This window comes from Puma concolor, chromosome D2 (genome assembly GCF_028749965.1).
Source record: "Puma concolor isolate L17-30 chromosome D2, mPumCon1.1.hap2, whole genome shotgun sequence".
In the NCBI taxonomy this organism is placed as follows: Eukaryota; Metazoa; Chordata; class Mammalia; order Carnivora; family Felidae; genus Puma; species Puma concolor.
The window spans coordinates 88,459,897-88,472,842 of NC_141677.1; the positions used below are offsets into that span (position 1 = coordinate 88,459,897).

Here is a 12,946-nt window from a genome sequence, read left to right on the forward strand (position 1 = left end):
CCATGTACATGGGGGCCCAAGCAGGCAGCGGGATGCCAACGCTGGTTGGTGTGTGGGGTCAGGGGACAGGATTGCCTTGTCTGTAGAGAGCAAGTTTGTGGGCCTGAAGTCTAAGCGGCTTCAGTGGAAAATGACAGAATAAGAGGCTTCAGAGGCCAGGTGGAAACAAGATACATCCCAAAAAAATAAGTAGCTTCTCTTTGTATTGGTAATTACTGGTTAGAGATGAAATGGAAAATGTTTCATTTATAACAGCAACAACAACTACAGAAAGTCCGGAGTAAATATAGCAGGAAGGATAGAAATGTAAAGTGAACCGCTTTTCCAAAGGTAAGAAAATAGGATGCGAGAAAGGAGGAGACAGACCCTATCCCTGCATCTGAGTTTGCCCCAGCTTTTGGGAGGCATAACTGACGTATGACGTTGCGCAAGTTTGCGTACAAACTAATGACTTAATACATTTGTATCTTGCAAAATGATTGACACTACCAATAGGGTTAGCTAACACCTCCATCACGTCATTACCATTTTTTTGGTTGTGAGAACACTTAGCATCTACTCTCTTAACAACCTTCAAGTGTATAATACAGTGTTGTTCACTGTAGTCACCAAGCTGCACATTAGATGCCAGGAACCTACACGTCTTATAAGCGTGAGTTTCGGTCCTGTCTCCAACATCTCCCTGTTTCCTGCACCCCCAGCCCTTGGCAACCTCCACTCCACTCTCTGTTTCTGTGAGTCTGGCTTTTTTAGATTCCACGTAGAATTAAGAGCACCCAGCATTTGTCCTCCTCTGTCAGACTTATCTCACACAGCCTAATGCCTTCACGGGCCATCCTTTCCTGTGGCTGAATGATGCTCCTTTCTTTGCTGATTCTTCCAAACACAGACAGGCTGCTTCCACTTCTTGGCTTTTGTAAGCAAAGCTGCGTGAGCATGGGGTGCACACAGCTCTTCGATTGCCTGATTTCACGTCCTTTGGACATGTACCCAGAAGTGGGATGGCTGGATGACAGGGTTATCCGGTGTTTAATTTTTGAGGAACCACCGTGCTGTTTTCCACATTGGCTGCACCCGTTTGCATTCCCACCAGCACCACATCCACACCAACACATATCACCCCCTTGTCTTCTCAATAGCCATCCTAACAGGTGTGGTTTTGATTTGCGTTTCCCTGATGGTCAGTGATGGTGAGCATCTTTTCAGGCACCTGTCGGCCATCCGGATGTCTTCTTTGGGAAAACCTCCATTCAGTCCCTCTGCCCATTTTTTTAATCAGATTGTTTCCTTGCTGTTGAGTCGTCTGAGCTCCTCATATATTTTGGATATGAACTGCCTATGAGGCAGGTGGCTTACAAATATTTTCTCCCTTTCTGTAGGTTGTCTTCATTATGTTGACTGTTCCCTTCACTCTTCAGAAGCTTGTTATTTGCTGTCATCCCACTTATTTGTTTTTTCTTTTGTTGCTTGTGCTTTGGTGTCGCATCCAAAAACTCATTGCCAAGACCAATGTCTCAGAGCTTCTTCCCTGTGTTTTCTTCTAGGAATGTTATGGCTTGGGGTCTTATGTTAAGTCTTTAATCCATTTTTTGTATATACATACATACATAGGATTATATAAATAGATGAATCATTGATGAATAGATAGGAGATAATGATGATAGATAGATAGATTAGATAGATAGATAGATAGATAGATAGATAGATAGATAGATAGGAAGGGAAGGGAAGGGAAGAAAGAAGGGTTATTTCCTCAAATTCTCCCATGGAGTAGACAGATATATTTTGTAGCTTTAATGGTATTTGTGATCTCACAATTTGGATAGCACATTGTTAGTCAAAAGCCCCAAAGAGATAACTTGGGCATGTGGGATCATGCTCCATGGGATTCATACTAAAATGTATCTCTGCATGAGAAATTAGTTTTCCTTCCAGCACCTCCCTAGGCAAAGGCACTAGGCAGAGGTCGCTGCATGTTCCTCTCCAGGCCCATCTTGTCCAAAAATACACCTGAACCAGACCCTCCTCCCACACCACTCCGCACACACCGCTATTAAGTCCTTGGTTCATTCTGCTGATTGTTTACTTGTTCATCCGCCCCTTGGTCCATGACTTCTCTTCCTGTGCTCTGACAGTCAGGATCATGTGTCTTCTCTTCTTGAATTTGGAATTTTTGTACAATATAACCATGCCCACAAAAACATCATATTAAATACACTTTGGTGGTAAGAGCTGTCGTAAGGATACATGGCAGTCACTGATTGCCATGTCACCATATGCCTCCTTCTGTGAAGCTTGGTTAAGAAAATCAAAATTGAGAAATCCAAATGTATAGCATCTAGGATTCTGCTCAGGGCTAATTGTCTAGAACTAAATCCTCAAGGTCTGCTTCTCTTGGTGCCCTTTTGTGACCTCTGCCTGACTCTAGCCCCAAGCCTTCAGTCTAGATCTTTCTATATTAAGATTCAATCCAAAGAAGATAATTCTGGGGGCACCTAGGTGATTCAGTTCATTAAGCGTCCAACTTCAGCTCAGGTCATGATCTCACAGATTGTTGGTTGGAGCCCTGTGTCAGGCTCTGACAGCTCAGAGCCTAGAGCTGCTTTGGATTCTGTGTCTCCCTCTCTCTCTGCCCCTCTCCTGCTCACACTCTGTCTCTCTGTCTCTCAAAAATGAATAAATGTTAAAAAAAATTTTAAAAACAAAGAAGGTAATTCTGGTCGGCTTTGATCTTGCTGAAAAGTCTCAAGCACTTTGGGATTCTCTGGTTTTGCCGGAGATTCTGCCTATTTTAGTTTTTTTTCTCATATGTGTGAACAAGGATGCATATCACACTGTTATCACTGAAATAGCATTGGAGGAAAGGTGATCAATTATCTTTGCTTTTATACATCTTTGTGCAATAATGTTCCAATCGTTCCAGTGAGATTGCATTGCTATTTTAATTTCAAAAGCTCAAATAAAAAAAAAAACTTTAAAATTTTTTTAAATATTCAATCCATTTTGAGTTCATTTTTGTCCATTTTTGTAAGTGGTGCAAGATAGCCCAGCTTCTTTGTTCTGCAGGTGATTATCCAGTTGCCCAACATTTATTGAAGACATTGTCCTTTCCCCATTGAGTATTACTGGCTCCCTTGTCAAATATTGGTTGACTGTGTAGACTTGAGTTTATTTCTGGACTCTCAATTCAGTTCCATTGGTCTGTGTGTCTGTTTTTATTCCAGTACCATGCTGTTTGGGCTGCTGTAGCTTTGAAATCAGGACATGTGATGCCTCCAGCTTTATTCTTCTTTCTCAGGATTGCTTTGGCTATTTAGGGGTCTATTTCTTTCTATTTCTGTGAAAAATGCCATCAGAATTTTGATAGGGATTGCATTCAATCTATAGATGACTTTGGGTAGTATGGACAAATATTTAACAATACTAATTCTAAAACTACTAACAATACCAATACAAAAATTTAACAATACTAATTCTTCCAGCCCATGAATATGGCGTCTCTTCCCATTTATTTGTGTCTTCTTTAATTTCTTTCACCAAACTTTTTTTTTCTTAAACTTCTTTAAAATTTTTTTAATGTTTATTTATTTTTGAGAGAGAGGGAGAGAGAGGGAAAGAGCGTGAGTGGAGGAGGGGTGGAGACAGACACAGAATCCAAAGCAGGCCCCAACCTCCAAGCTGTCAGCACAGAGCCTGATGCGGAGCCTGAACTCACAAACTGTGAGATCGTGACCTGAGCCAAAGTTGGACGCTCAACCGACTGAGCCACCCAGGTGCCCCAAAGTCTTAAACTTTTAAATGTACAAAGTTCTCACTTCTTTGGTTAGATTTATTCTTAATTATGTTTTTGATGCTATTGTGAATGGGATTGTTTTCTGTATTTATTTTCCTATATTTCATTGTTAGTGGACAAAATATAACTGGCTTCTGCATATGGATTTTGTGTCCTGCAACTTTACGGAATTGTCGAACCTTCTAACAGGGTTCTGGTGGACTCGTTAGGCTCTTCGGTATGTAGGATTATATTGTGTGCAAACAGAGACAGTTTTACCTCTTCTCTTCTGATTTGGATGTATTTTATTTCTTTTTCTTGCCTGATTGCTCTGTCTGGGACTTCCAGGGCTGTGTTGCATAGGAGAGGGGACAGTGGGCACCCTTGTCTTGCTCTGATCTTAGAGGAGAAGGACTCAACCTGTCACCGTTGAGTGTGATGTTAGCTGGAGGCTTGTCACATGCGGCCTTTGTTATGTTGAGATATGTTTCTTCCCCACTCAGTCTCTTGAGAGTTTTTATCATGAAAGATGATGAATTTTGTCAAATGCTTTCGCTGCACCTACTGAGGTGGTCGTACAATTGTCATCCTTCATTCTACTAATGTCGTCATCAAGTTGGCTGATGTGCAGGTGTTGAACCACCCTTGCAACCCTGGGACAAATCCCACTTGACCATGGTGCGTGATCCTTATGATTGTTGTTGAATTCAGTTTGCTGACATTTTGCTGAGAATTTATACATCTATGTTCATCAGGGATATTGACCTATAGTTTTCTTTTGGTTCCTTATCTGGCATTGGTATCAGAGTAGTGTTGGCCTCACAAAATGAGTTTGCAAGTGTTCCCTTGTCTTTAATTTTCTGGAAGAATTTAAGAAAGATTGGTATTAATTCTTCTTTAAATATTTGGTAGAGTTCATTAGGGAAACCATCTGGTCCTGGGCTTTTCTTTGTTGAGAGGTCTTTGATTACAGATTCAATCTCTTTTCTAGTAACGGTCTGTCCAGATTTTCGATTTCTTCATGGTTCAGTCTTGGTATGTTTTATGTTTCTAGGAATTTATCCACTTTTTTCTAGGTTATCCGATTTGTTGCCGTGCAGTTGTTCGTACTAGTCTCTTAAGATCCTGTGGATTTCTGTGGTGTTACTTGTAATGTCTCCTCTTCCCCTTCCAATTCTGTTAATTCGAGTCTTGTCTTTTTTTCCCGGTTAGTCCAGCACTAGGGTCCACAGCCAGGACCGAGGTCTGTCTTGCCTATTACCTGACACACAGGTGGGCGACACTCCCTCCAGGTTCCCTTGGTGCGAGACACTGGCTCCCACAACCCCCACAGAGAGGCTCTTGGCCATGGACGGAGGTTGAATTGCTGTTGAGGAACAGGCCCTGGGGACATGTTGGTGGCCATCTTGGTGACATCCTAAGCATTTTATCTTGTAAGAATTCTGCGATGTCAGTGCAATTACAATAAAATCCCAACTGTTTTTAGTTTGTTTTCTCAATGGGAATAGGGGAACTTATATTTGTTTTCTAAAACCTGACAAATGTGAAAATAATCAAAGTTTTTAAGAAAAAAAAGAATGACAACTTGTCCTCAGAACGTGAAAATACACTCTGAAGCTACTATAATTAAAATAGCACCGTCTGGACAGGAGGACAGGAGGAGAGGCCAGCTGGTTCTCAGGGTCCCAGGGGAGCCAGCGGGACGGGCAGTGGCTCAGCAGCAGAGGGTGGGATCTTCTTTAAATGGTGCCAGGGGGTGCTCTCTACCAGGAGGGAAAGAAGCCCAGACACTGCAGCACGCCAGCACACTTCAAATGGATCAGAGCTGGGTGTGTAAAAATTATAAAAATATTGGAGGAAACAAAAGCCAGCTGTCTTTATCATCTCGGGTTAGGGAGCTTCCTCCTAAGAAGCAGCTGAAGAAAAAGTGTCTGATTTCACAAATTAAACCGTAGACATTATGAATGTCAAGGGGCGCGTGGCTGGCTCAGTTGGAGGACCGTGCGACTCTCGGTCTCGGGGTCGTGAGTTCGAGCCCCACCTTAGGTATGGAGACTACTTAAATAAAAGTAAAAACTTAAAACAAAAGGAAGTTTTGAATGTCAAAAACTGCACGAACCGCGTCGAAAGCTAAGTGACAAGTGGAGAGAACATATGTGTGGCACACAGACCAGGAGTCTGATCCCCAGTGCGCCAAGGGTGCGCCCCAAACAGGCCACGACGCGGTGGAGGTAGGGAGTCCACGAGTGGGCAGAAAGAGGAAAAGTTAAAACCGTGCCCAGCGATGCTCAGTCTCATTCACAGTTAGAGAAATGCAGGTTTAAAAATAGAAGACTCCGCCCTTCAGAGACACGGCAGCCTTCACAGGTGGGACCCTAGCGTCTGTGCACCCTGGGTGGTGCTGGGGTGGGCAGGGAGCCCGGGAGGGGCACCGGTGGGCGCAACCAGGCCAGCACAGACCCCACACCCACGCGCCTGGGGCCCCGTGGTGGGGGGAGGCGCTACCTTGGCCGTGCTTGTGCCGGCCCTACAGAGCAGCCGTGGTCCCCGAAAACACCCGTTCCTGGCCAGAAGAGCAGAGGCCGTGTGGGGACAAGCCACGCTCCACGGCACCGACAGGCTCTTTGGTGCCGCAGGCTCACATCTACTCTCTGGGGGCCACGCTGAAGGCGGCCCTCGAGTATGTGGCCGAGCCCGAGCCCGAGCCCGAGCCCAGGCTGAGCCAGGACCTGGAGGCCTTACTGAGCCAGATGCAAGCAGAGAACCCCAGGGACCGGCCAGACCTCCAGGTAAAGACTCGTCGGCCATCCCCGCACTTCACCCCCAGGCCGAGACCTGAGACCCTCCCCACGGCCCGATGCCCCAGCACACACCCACGGGACCCTCCTGTCCCCATACCTCGCCCCTCTGTCATACGGGCTCTCCCCCTGGGGTTCGGTGGCATTGCGTTTTGCTTAAACGAGAACTTGATTTCTTATTATGCATTGTTATTATGAAGAGGCGTGGCTTATAATTCTCGTGGGCTAAACAGAATCTCCTGGTTTCCCGTAATCCCGGGACACAGGGTGTTTTTATGCCAGAAAGTAGATGTGGCGGGCGGGCGGGCTGTCGGCCACAGGGCTTCCTCGTGGTGAGCGGTCCTGGCTGAGGCGCTCACACGCTTGTCTGCAGAGCATCATAGCGCTGTGTGAAAAGAAGATGCTTTTCACGTCCTCCTGCCGCCTGTGCCGGAGCCTCTCGGCCGTCGGGAGGAGGGTGCTCTCCATTGAGTCTTTCGGAGCATTTCAAGGTAAGCACACGCACACACATACGCGCACATGCGCACAGATGGTCACGCACACGTGCGCACGCCTGCACGTACCCACTCACATACGTGCCTGTGAACGTGCACAGGTCTCAGCACAGATCACACATGTGTTCACACCTCTGTACTCTCACACCATGAAACACCCACGTGTACACATGCAAACAGACCACGTGTGCCCCACAAGCATACGTGTTCACACTCACATTAACACGCATGAAAGTGCAAAGTCATACACCTCTTCATCCTCGTACACAAGCATGCACACTTGTGCACAAAGACAGCACTCTCCCATACATACAAACCCGTTGTGCAAACGTGCACACAGATCGACACGTACACACTCACCCTCTCAGTCACTTTGTGCACGCTTTGCAGACCCCCGTGCGGCTGGGGGTGAAAACCCAGGTCCTGGTGAGAAGTGACCAGTATTAGGCCTCTTGTCTCTGTCCTAGTCTGTGAGCAGGTCAGTCCCTGGACACGGGGACATTTCACTCTTCGTTTCCGTTTGCCAACACCACGCAGTGTCTCTGAGGCCCGTTGCTTCTCTGCTCTGGAAGCTGTTGCTGAAGCACCTGGGACTTTCTCGGCTCACGTGAGACTCTGGCACGGTCTCAGGTGGCCTTCCGAACAAATGTCCGCATCGCTCTGCCCTGTGCCTGCAGCGAGGAGCCTGGAGGGCCCTCCGGGGAGGCACGTGTGGCCGGAGGGACCCGCCGCACCGGGGACCACGGGCCTGAGGCATGGCTCCAACAACGAAGCAGAGAGCGGTCACCACCACGCGGGCTGCAGGCCACAAAAGGGGCCGTGTGTCTCTAGTGTGGTTCACACAGACACAGACACGTGTGGGGGACATTGTGCACCAGGACAGGGCAGGGTTGCAGCCAGATTCAGTGTCTTCCTTCGGGGAACATCACTATGTAATTGTGCCAGAAAGCCAAGGCTCTTTGGACAAGATGCTTGGATGACCTTGGGAAAACCCTGAGGGGGCTCAAGGAGGCTGGGGACGTGGCCCGGACCCTCTGGAGCCTCAGTATTTAGAATCAGCTGGGTTTTGTGATCAAGGAGGTGGATGAAGACGGGGAGGCATATACACACGCACACACAGATGGTGACACGTGGGGGGGGAGCAGTGGGGGACCCAGGAGTGCAGGAGAGGAATCCCCATCCCCTCTGGTGACCCGCAGGGTCACTGGCCGCGTCCCCCACAGCAATCTTGCTTTTGCCCAGATGTCAGCGAGAGCTCCTGCAGCGGGAGGCCGGCGACAGGAAGCACAGGGCCCAGAAAGCAGCCCGGGGGCCGCACCGCGGACCCAGAGGGCCCCGCCCAGCGCCCCGCCCACGAAGCCCACGGCGCCCCGGAGCAGCCCGCGGCCCTGCCTTCCAAGCCCCTACTGTCGGCCCCCGTGAGAAACGGAGAGCGGCTGGCCAGCCTCGTCTTGGACGCCCAGCGCCCCCTGGGTGACCCGGAGAGGAGCTGCCTGAGAAAAGTGCAGACGTTCCCCCGGCTCCTGCCCGACGGCCCGGAGGCCAGCGCCCTCTGCCTGACGCTGGGCCCCCAGCTGCCCCCATCGGAGCTCTTCCCTCCAGACCCCAGGAAGGCCTTTCTGGAGGGGATGAATGGCCTTTCCAGCTACAAGACACAGCCCTCGGCCAGACTGCGGCCAGAGCAGGAGCCCGAGATCCGGCGGGGAGGACCCGGAGGCGCCGGCAGAGGTGGGGACGGGGCGTCTGGGGCGCCGGGCTGGGGCCCCACGGAGGAAAGCCCCGCGCCCCGCCCCAAGGCCCCTGGAGATGCAGGCCGAGAGCCCGGGACTTGCAGGGCTGAGGAGGGGATTCTGGACGGAGCTGGGGAGCCGGCTAGCACAGCCACAGAGCAGGTGGGTGATGCGGTTCCCGTCCCGCGGAGCCCCGGGGCAGGAGGGGGGCGGGGCAGCACACTGCACACACACCCACTGCTGGTCCTTTACCACAAGGAAGGGAGTGAGCCTTCACCCCTGCTCAGGAATGTGCAAGCTGTATGCAAGCTACCTGGGTTCTGACGGAAGCTGTGACTACGGCCTCCCCCTGCCCCAGGTGTGGCTCCAGGTGTGACGCCAGGCCAGAGCCTCCCCTGTGGCCCCCCTGGGGGTGCGGGGGGGGGGCGTCCCACAGAGCACCCCACACGCCCAGGCCTCACCTGGCTTCACCCAGCACGCAGCACCCCGCACATTCACCAAAGAGGCACACCCCTGCCTGGGGGGTAATGCTCTTTCATCTTCTTTAATTTAAATTTTAGTTGGTTAGCATGCAGTGCAACGTGGGTTTCAGGAATAGAACCCAGTGATTCACCCAGTGCTCACTCCAGACAGCGCCCTCCTTAATGCCCGTCACCATCCAGCCCATCCCCCACCCACCTCCCTCCATCAACCTTCGGTTTGTTCTCCGTATTTAAGAGTCTCTTGTGGTTTGTTTCATTCTCTTGTCTTCTCGCCCCACTGCCCCTATGTTCATCTGTTTGTTTCCCAAGTTTCACACGCGTGAAACCATAGGGTATCTGTCTTTGACTGACTTCTCTCGCTTGGTGTCATACCCTCTACCTCAACCGTCATTGCAAACGGCAAGATTTCACTCTTGTTGGTGGCCGAGGAGTATTCCATCGTGCCTATCAGACCACATCTTCTTACGCAAACAATGCGCAGGGAGCTGCCTCCGCAGGGGGAGGCGGGGCAGCATGAGGCCCAGAAGGGGCATCCACCTCTGGGACCCCGCCCCCAGCCCTGGCGCTCCACCCCCCCAGCCCTGGGGCCCCGCCCTCAAACCCTGGCACTCCCTCTGAGGCTTGTTTTCTTTTTTTTTTTTTTTAATTTTTTTTTTTAACGTTTATTTATTTTTGAGACAGAGAGAGAGACAGAGTATGAACAGGGGAGGGGCAGAGAGAGAGGGAGACACAGAATCTGAAACAGGCTCCAGGCTCTGAGCTGTCAGCACAGAGCCCGACATGGGGCTCGAACTCACGGACCGTGAGATCATGACCTGAGCCGAAGTCGGACGCTTAACCGACCAGGCCACCCAGGCGCCCCTCTGAGGCTTGTTTTCAACGTCAGGCACTAACACCACGAGTTGGGGTTGCTCACGGGTCAAGCGTGGCACCCTGCGCCCTCAGATCTTCATCGATGCTGGGGCTCTGTGCAGCTGTCAGGACGGGGTCTCCCAGGGCAGCTGGGGTCTCCCAGGCCTGGTGGCTGCACCCCATCTGCTGAGACGGACAGGCATCTCCGTTCTGGGAGTTTGCACTGTGTTTAGTTGAACCACAGGTGTTCTGAGGGGCCTGCGGCCCTAAGCCCTTCTGTGTGGTGACACCTGGGCTCAGCAGGTCCCTCCCCAACGCTCTGTCCCCATGAGGTCCTCAGGCAAAGCCACCTGGGGGGCCAGTGTGCTGCAGGGCAGCGCTGGGCCCTCACCAGGGCACCAAAGGCCATGTTTCCCACCACGCTCTGTTGACCCAGAGGACAAAAGGTCAACAGTCTGTGATTTATATTTGTATTCATATCCTGGTAAGGACCTGAGGGTAATTTACATAAAAAACATAGTTACCGTAAGGCAAATGTCTGTCCTGACGACCCCAGTGCACTGACACGTGCTTAACGTGCACATGCATGTGTCCCCACTCAGCTCACACGGCCTCCACTGGCCTCCTGCGTCCACCCGACCTCCACACCAGCTTGTGCAGAGAGAACTCCCAGTCACACACCTTAGCCCTGGACTTGGCTCACCTTCCCATGCCCAACAACCTCACAACGGCCCGCCTTCCAGATGGGTAAACTGAGGCACAGAGTGGCCATGCGCCCTCTTGGAGGGCGGGCAGCCACTGAGGAGCAGGGCTGACTGGGAGCCCAGCTACTGTCTTGACCACTAGGCTTCCCTGCCCCAGAGGCCCTGTGGGACCAGGGCCACGCAGACCTCCCCCCACCCCAGGCATCAGGGCACCCAGATCTCCACTGCGGAGCGTGAACAGGGTTCAGAGCTGGCTGCTTCAATCCCCACATGTAGCAGGAGGCTTGGGGTGCACCGCTCCCGGAACATGGGCCGCCAGCCAGGCACTGCAGAAACGGGGCTAGAAGGAGCAAGGCAGCTGCACCCCGCGTGGAGCGGGGTCAAGGGTGGAGACACTGCCTCTGGAACCTTCCCTAGAGCGTGCACTTCTGTGCCCCAGGTGTGGAGGCTGTGGTCCTAGCTCTTCCCGCGGCCTCGAAGTGGCGAACTACCTTCCAGCGGAGTGCGTTCTGACTCCAGGACTTTTCCGTGTGTAGCAGGGACGGGGGTGAAGCAAAGCTCGTGTCACATAAACTTTGCCCTCTCACCCGTTAAGCATGCGGTCTGGAGCACCCAGCACAGTCACCCCGCAGGCAGCCACTCCCACCCTCCATCCCCAGGACTCTCCCATTCCCCCAAATCGAAGGTCTGTCCCCGATCAGGTCCCCATCCCCTCCCCGCCCCTGGCGCCCACCATCCGCCCTCTGTGTCTGTGAACGTGATGGCTCTGGGGACCTCGCGAGGGTGGAGTCACACTGGGCCTGTCTTTTTGTGTCCAGCTTCTGTCACTGGGCATCGCACCCTCAGGGCTCATCTGCCCCATGGCAGGTGTCTCCCTCCCGCGAGGCTGGGGGACGTCGTGCCGTGTGGACGGACCACTGCGTTTACCCGCTCATCCACGGTGGACACTCGGGTCCCTTCCGCCTGTGGGCTCCTGTGAATCTGCTGCCGTGGACACGGGGGTGTCTGTCTGAGGCCCCACTTTCAGTTCGGGGGGGGGGGGGCGCCCGGAAGTGGGATCGCCCGATCATGTGGTGATTCTGTGTTTAATCTTGAGGACCCGCCACACCGTTGTCCACATGGCTGCACTGTCTGACATCGCCACCAGGGGCACGGGGTTCTGATCCTTCATGCCCTCCCCCCTCGTGTCCATGCGGGGACTTGGCCCACTTGGTCAGGAGCGCACTGTGTGGGAGGCACATCCCACCCTGATTCGAGGTGGTTCCCGCCCAGTTCCCTCCCCCAGCGGTGGGCTGAGCTGACCCCACATACCCACCCTCACTGAGATGTGACTTCTCCCCACCAGGGCATCTCCCTGCAGGACCTCCTGTGCCAGCTGGGCCGGCCCTTCAAGGAGTATGAGCTCTGGGCTCTGTCCCACGCGTGTCTCAGTGCTCTGCGTGCACACAGCGAGCACCCAGGTGAAGTTCTGCCCCGCGGTTCCGTGTTCAGCCCGCCCCCCGATGTGTTCCAGGGCCAAGACCAAGAGGAGCACGTGGGCCATGGGGCCGGCCTGGGGCCAGGCGGCTGTGTCCCCACAGTGAGCCAGCGGTGCCCTGGACATGTCTGCTCTGGTCTCAGGACCAGAGGGGCCCAGGGCAGAGTGTGAGCTGTGTGGATGGCCCACATCCCCTCAACGGGGCCACACTGTCCCCAAGGAAGCAACGTTGGCCAGGGAGAGGGGGGGATTTCAGACACTACCCCGATCCGCAGCCCCCTGAAGCACAGCCCTCCTGGACAGCGTGGTGGCCGACAGCCCTTGAGATTACCAGGTCCTGGGGAGGGTGATGAGGAGAAAGTCTGCTGTCCGGTCCTGTGACCCCCAGGCCTTGGGGGTGCAGCCTCGACGGGGGCCCCTCAGGGGGGCAGCGCTGGGTGCTGGGCCATGTCCCCCCCCCCCCCCCCGTGGCCCTCCTCTTCCTTGAGCTGGTTACAGTTCCCAGCTTGATGTGCCCGGGGCAGCCTCGAAGAGCCCTCCCCGGGCCCTGTCCAGCCCCTGGCCCCTGTGCTGTGTTCCCTGGAGACTGGGGGCGGGGGCGGGGTGCTGCGGGCTCGGGGGGGAGCTGCCCCACCCT

At 52.9% G+C, this 12,946-nt stretch overlaps 1 protein-coding gene across 1 annotated transcript in view; it reads left to right on the forward strand.

Annotated features, from left to right (window-relative positions):
- The window catches only part of KNDC1 (kinase non-catalytic C-lobe domain containing 1), a 65,522-nt gene that overhangs the window by 14,402 nt on the left and 38,174 nt on the right, over window positions 1–12,946 (forward strand). Inside the window, exons 4-7 of the mRNA XM_086681254.1 lie at window positions 6,409–6,561; window positions 6,944–7,061; window positions 8,307–8,956; window positions 12,178–12,292. Of these exons, the coding sequence (XP_086537380.1) occupies window positions 6,409–6,561; window positions 6,944–7,061; window positions 8,307–8,956; window positions 12,178–12,292 (1,036 nt within the window). The remainder of the gene's footprint in view (window positions 1–6,408; window positions 6,562–6,943; window positions 7,062–8,306; window positions 8,957–12,177; window positions 12,293–12,946) is intronic.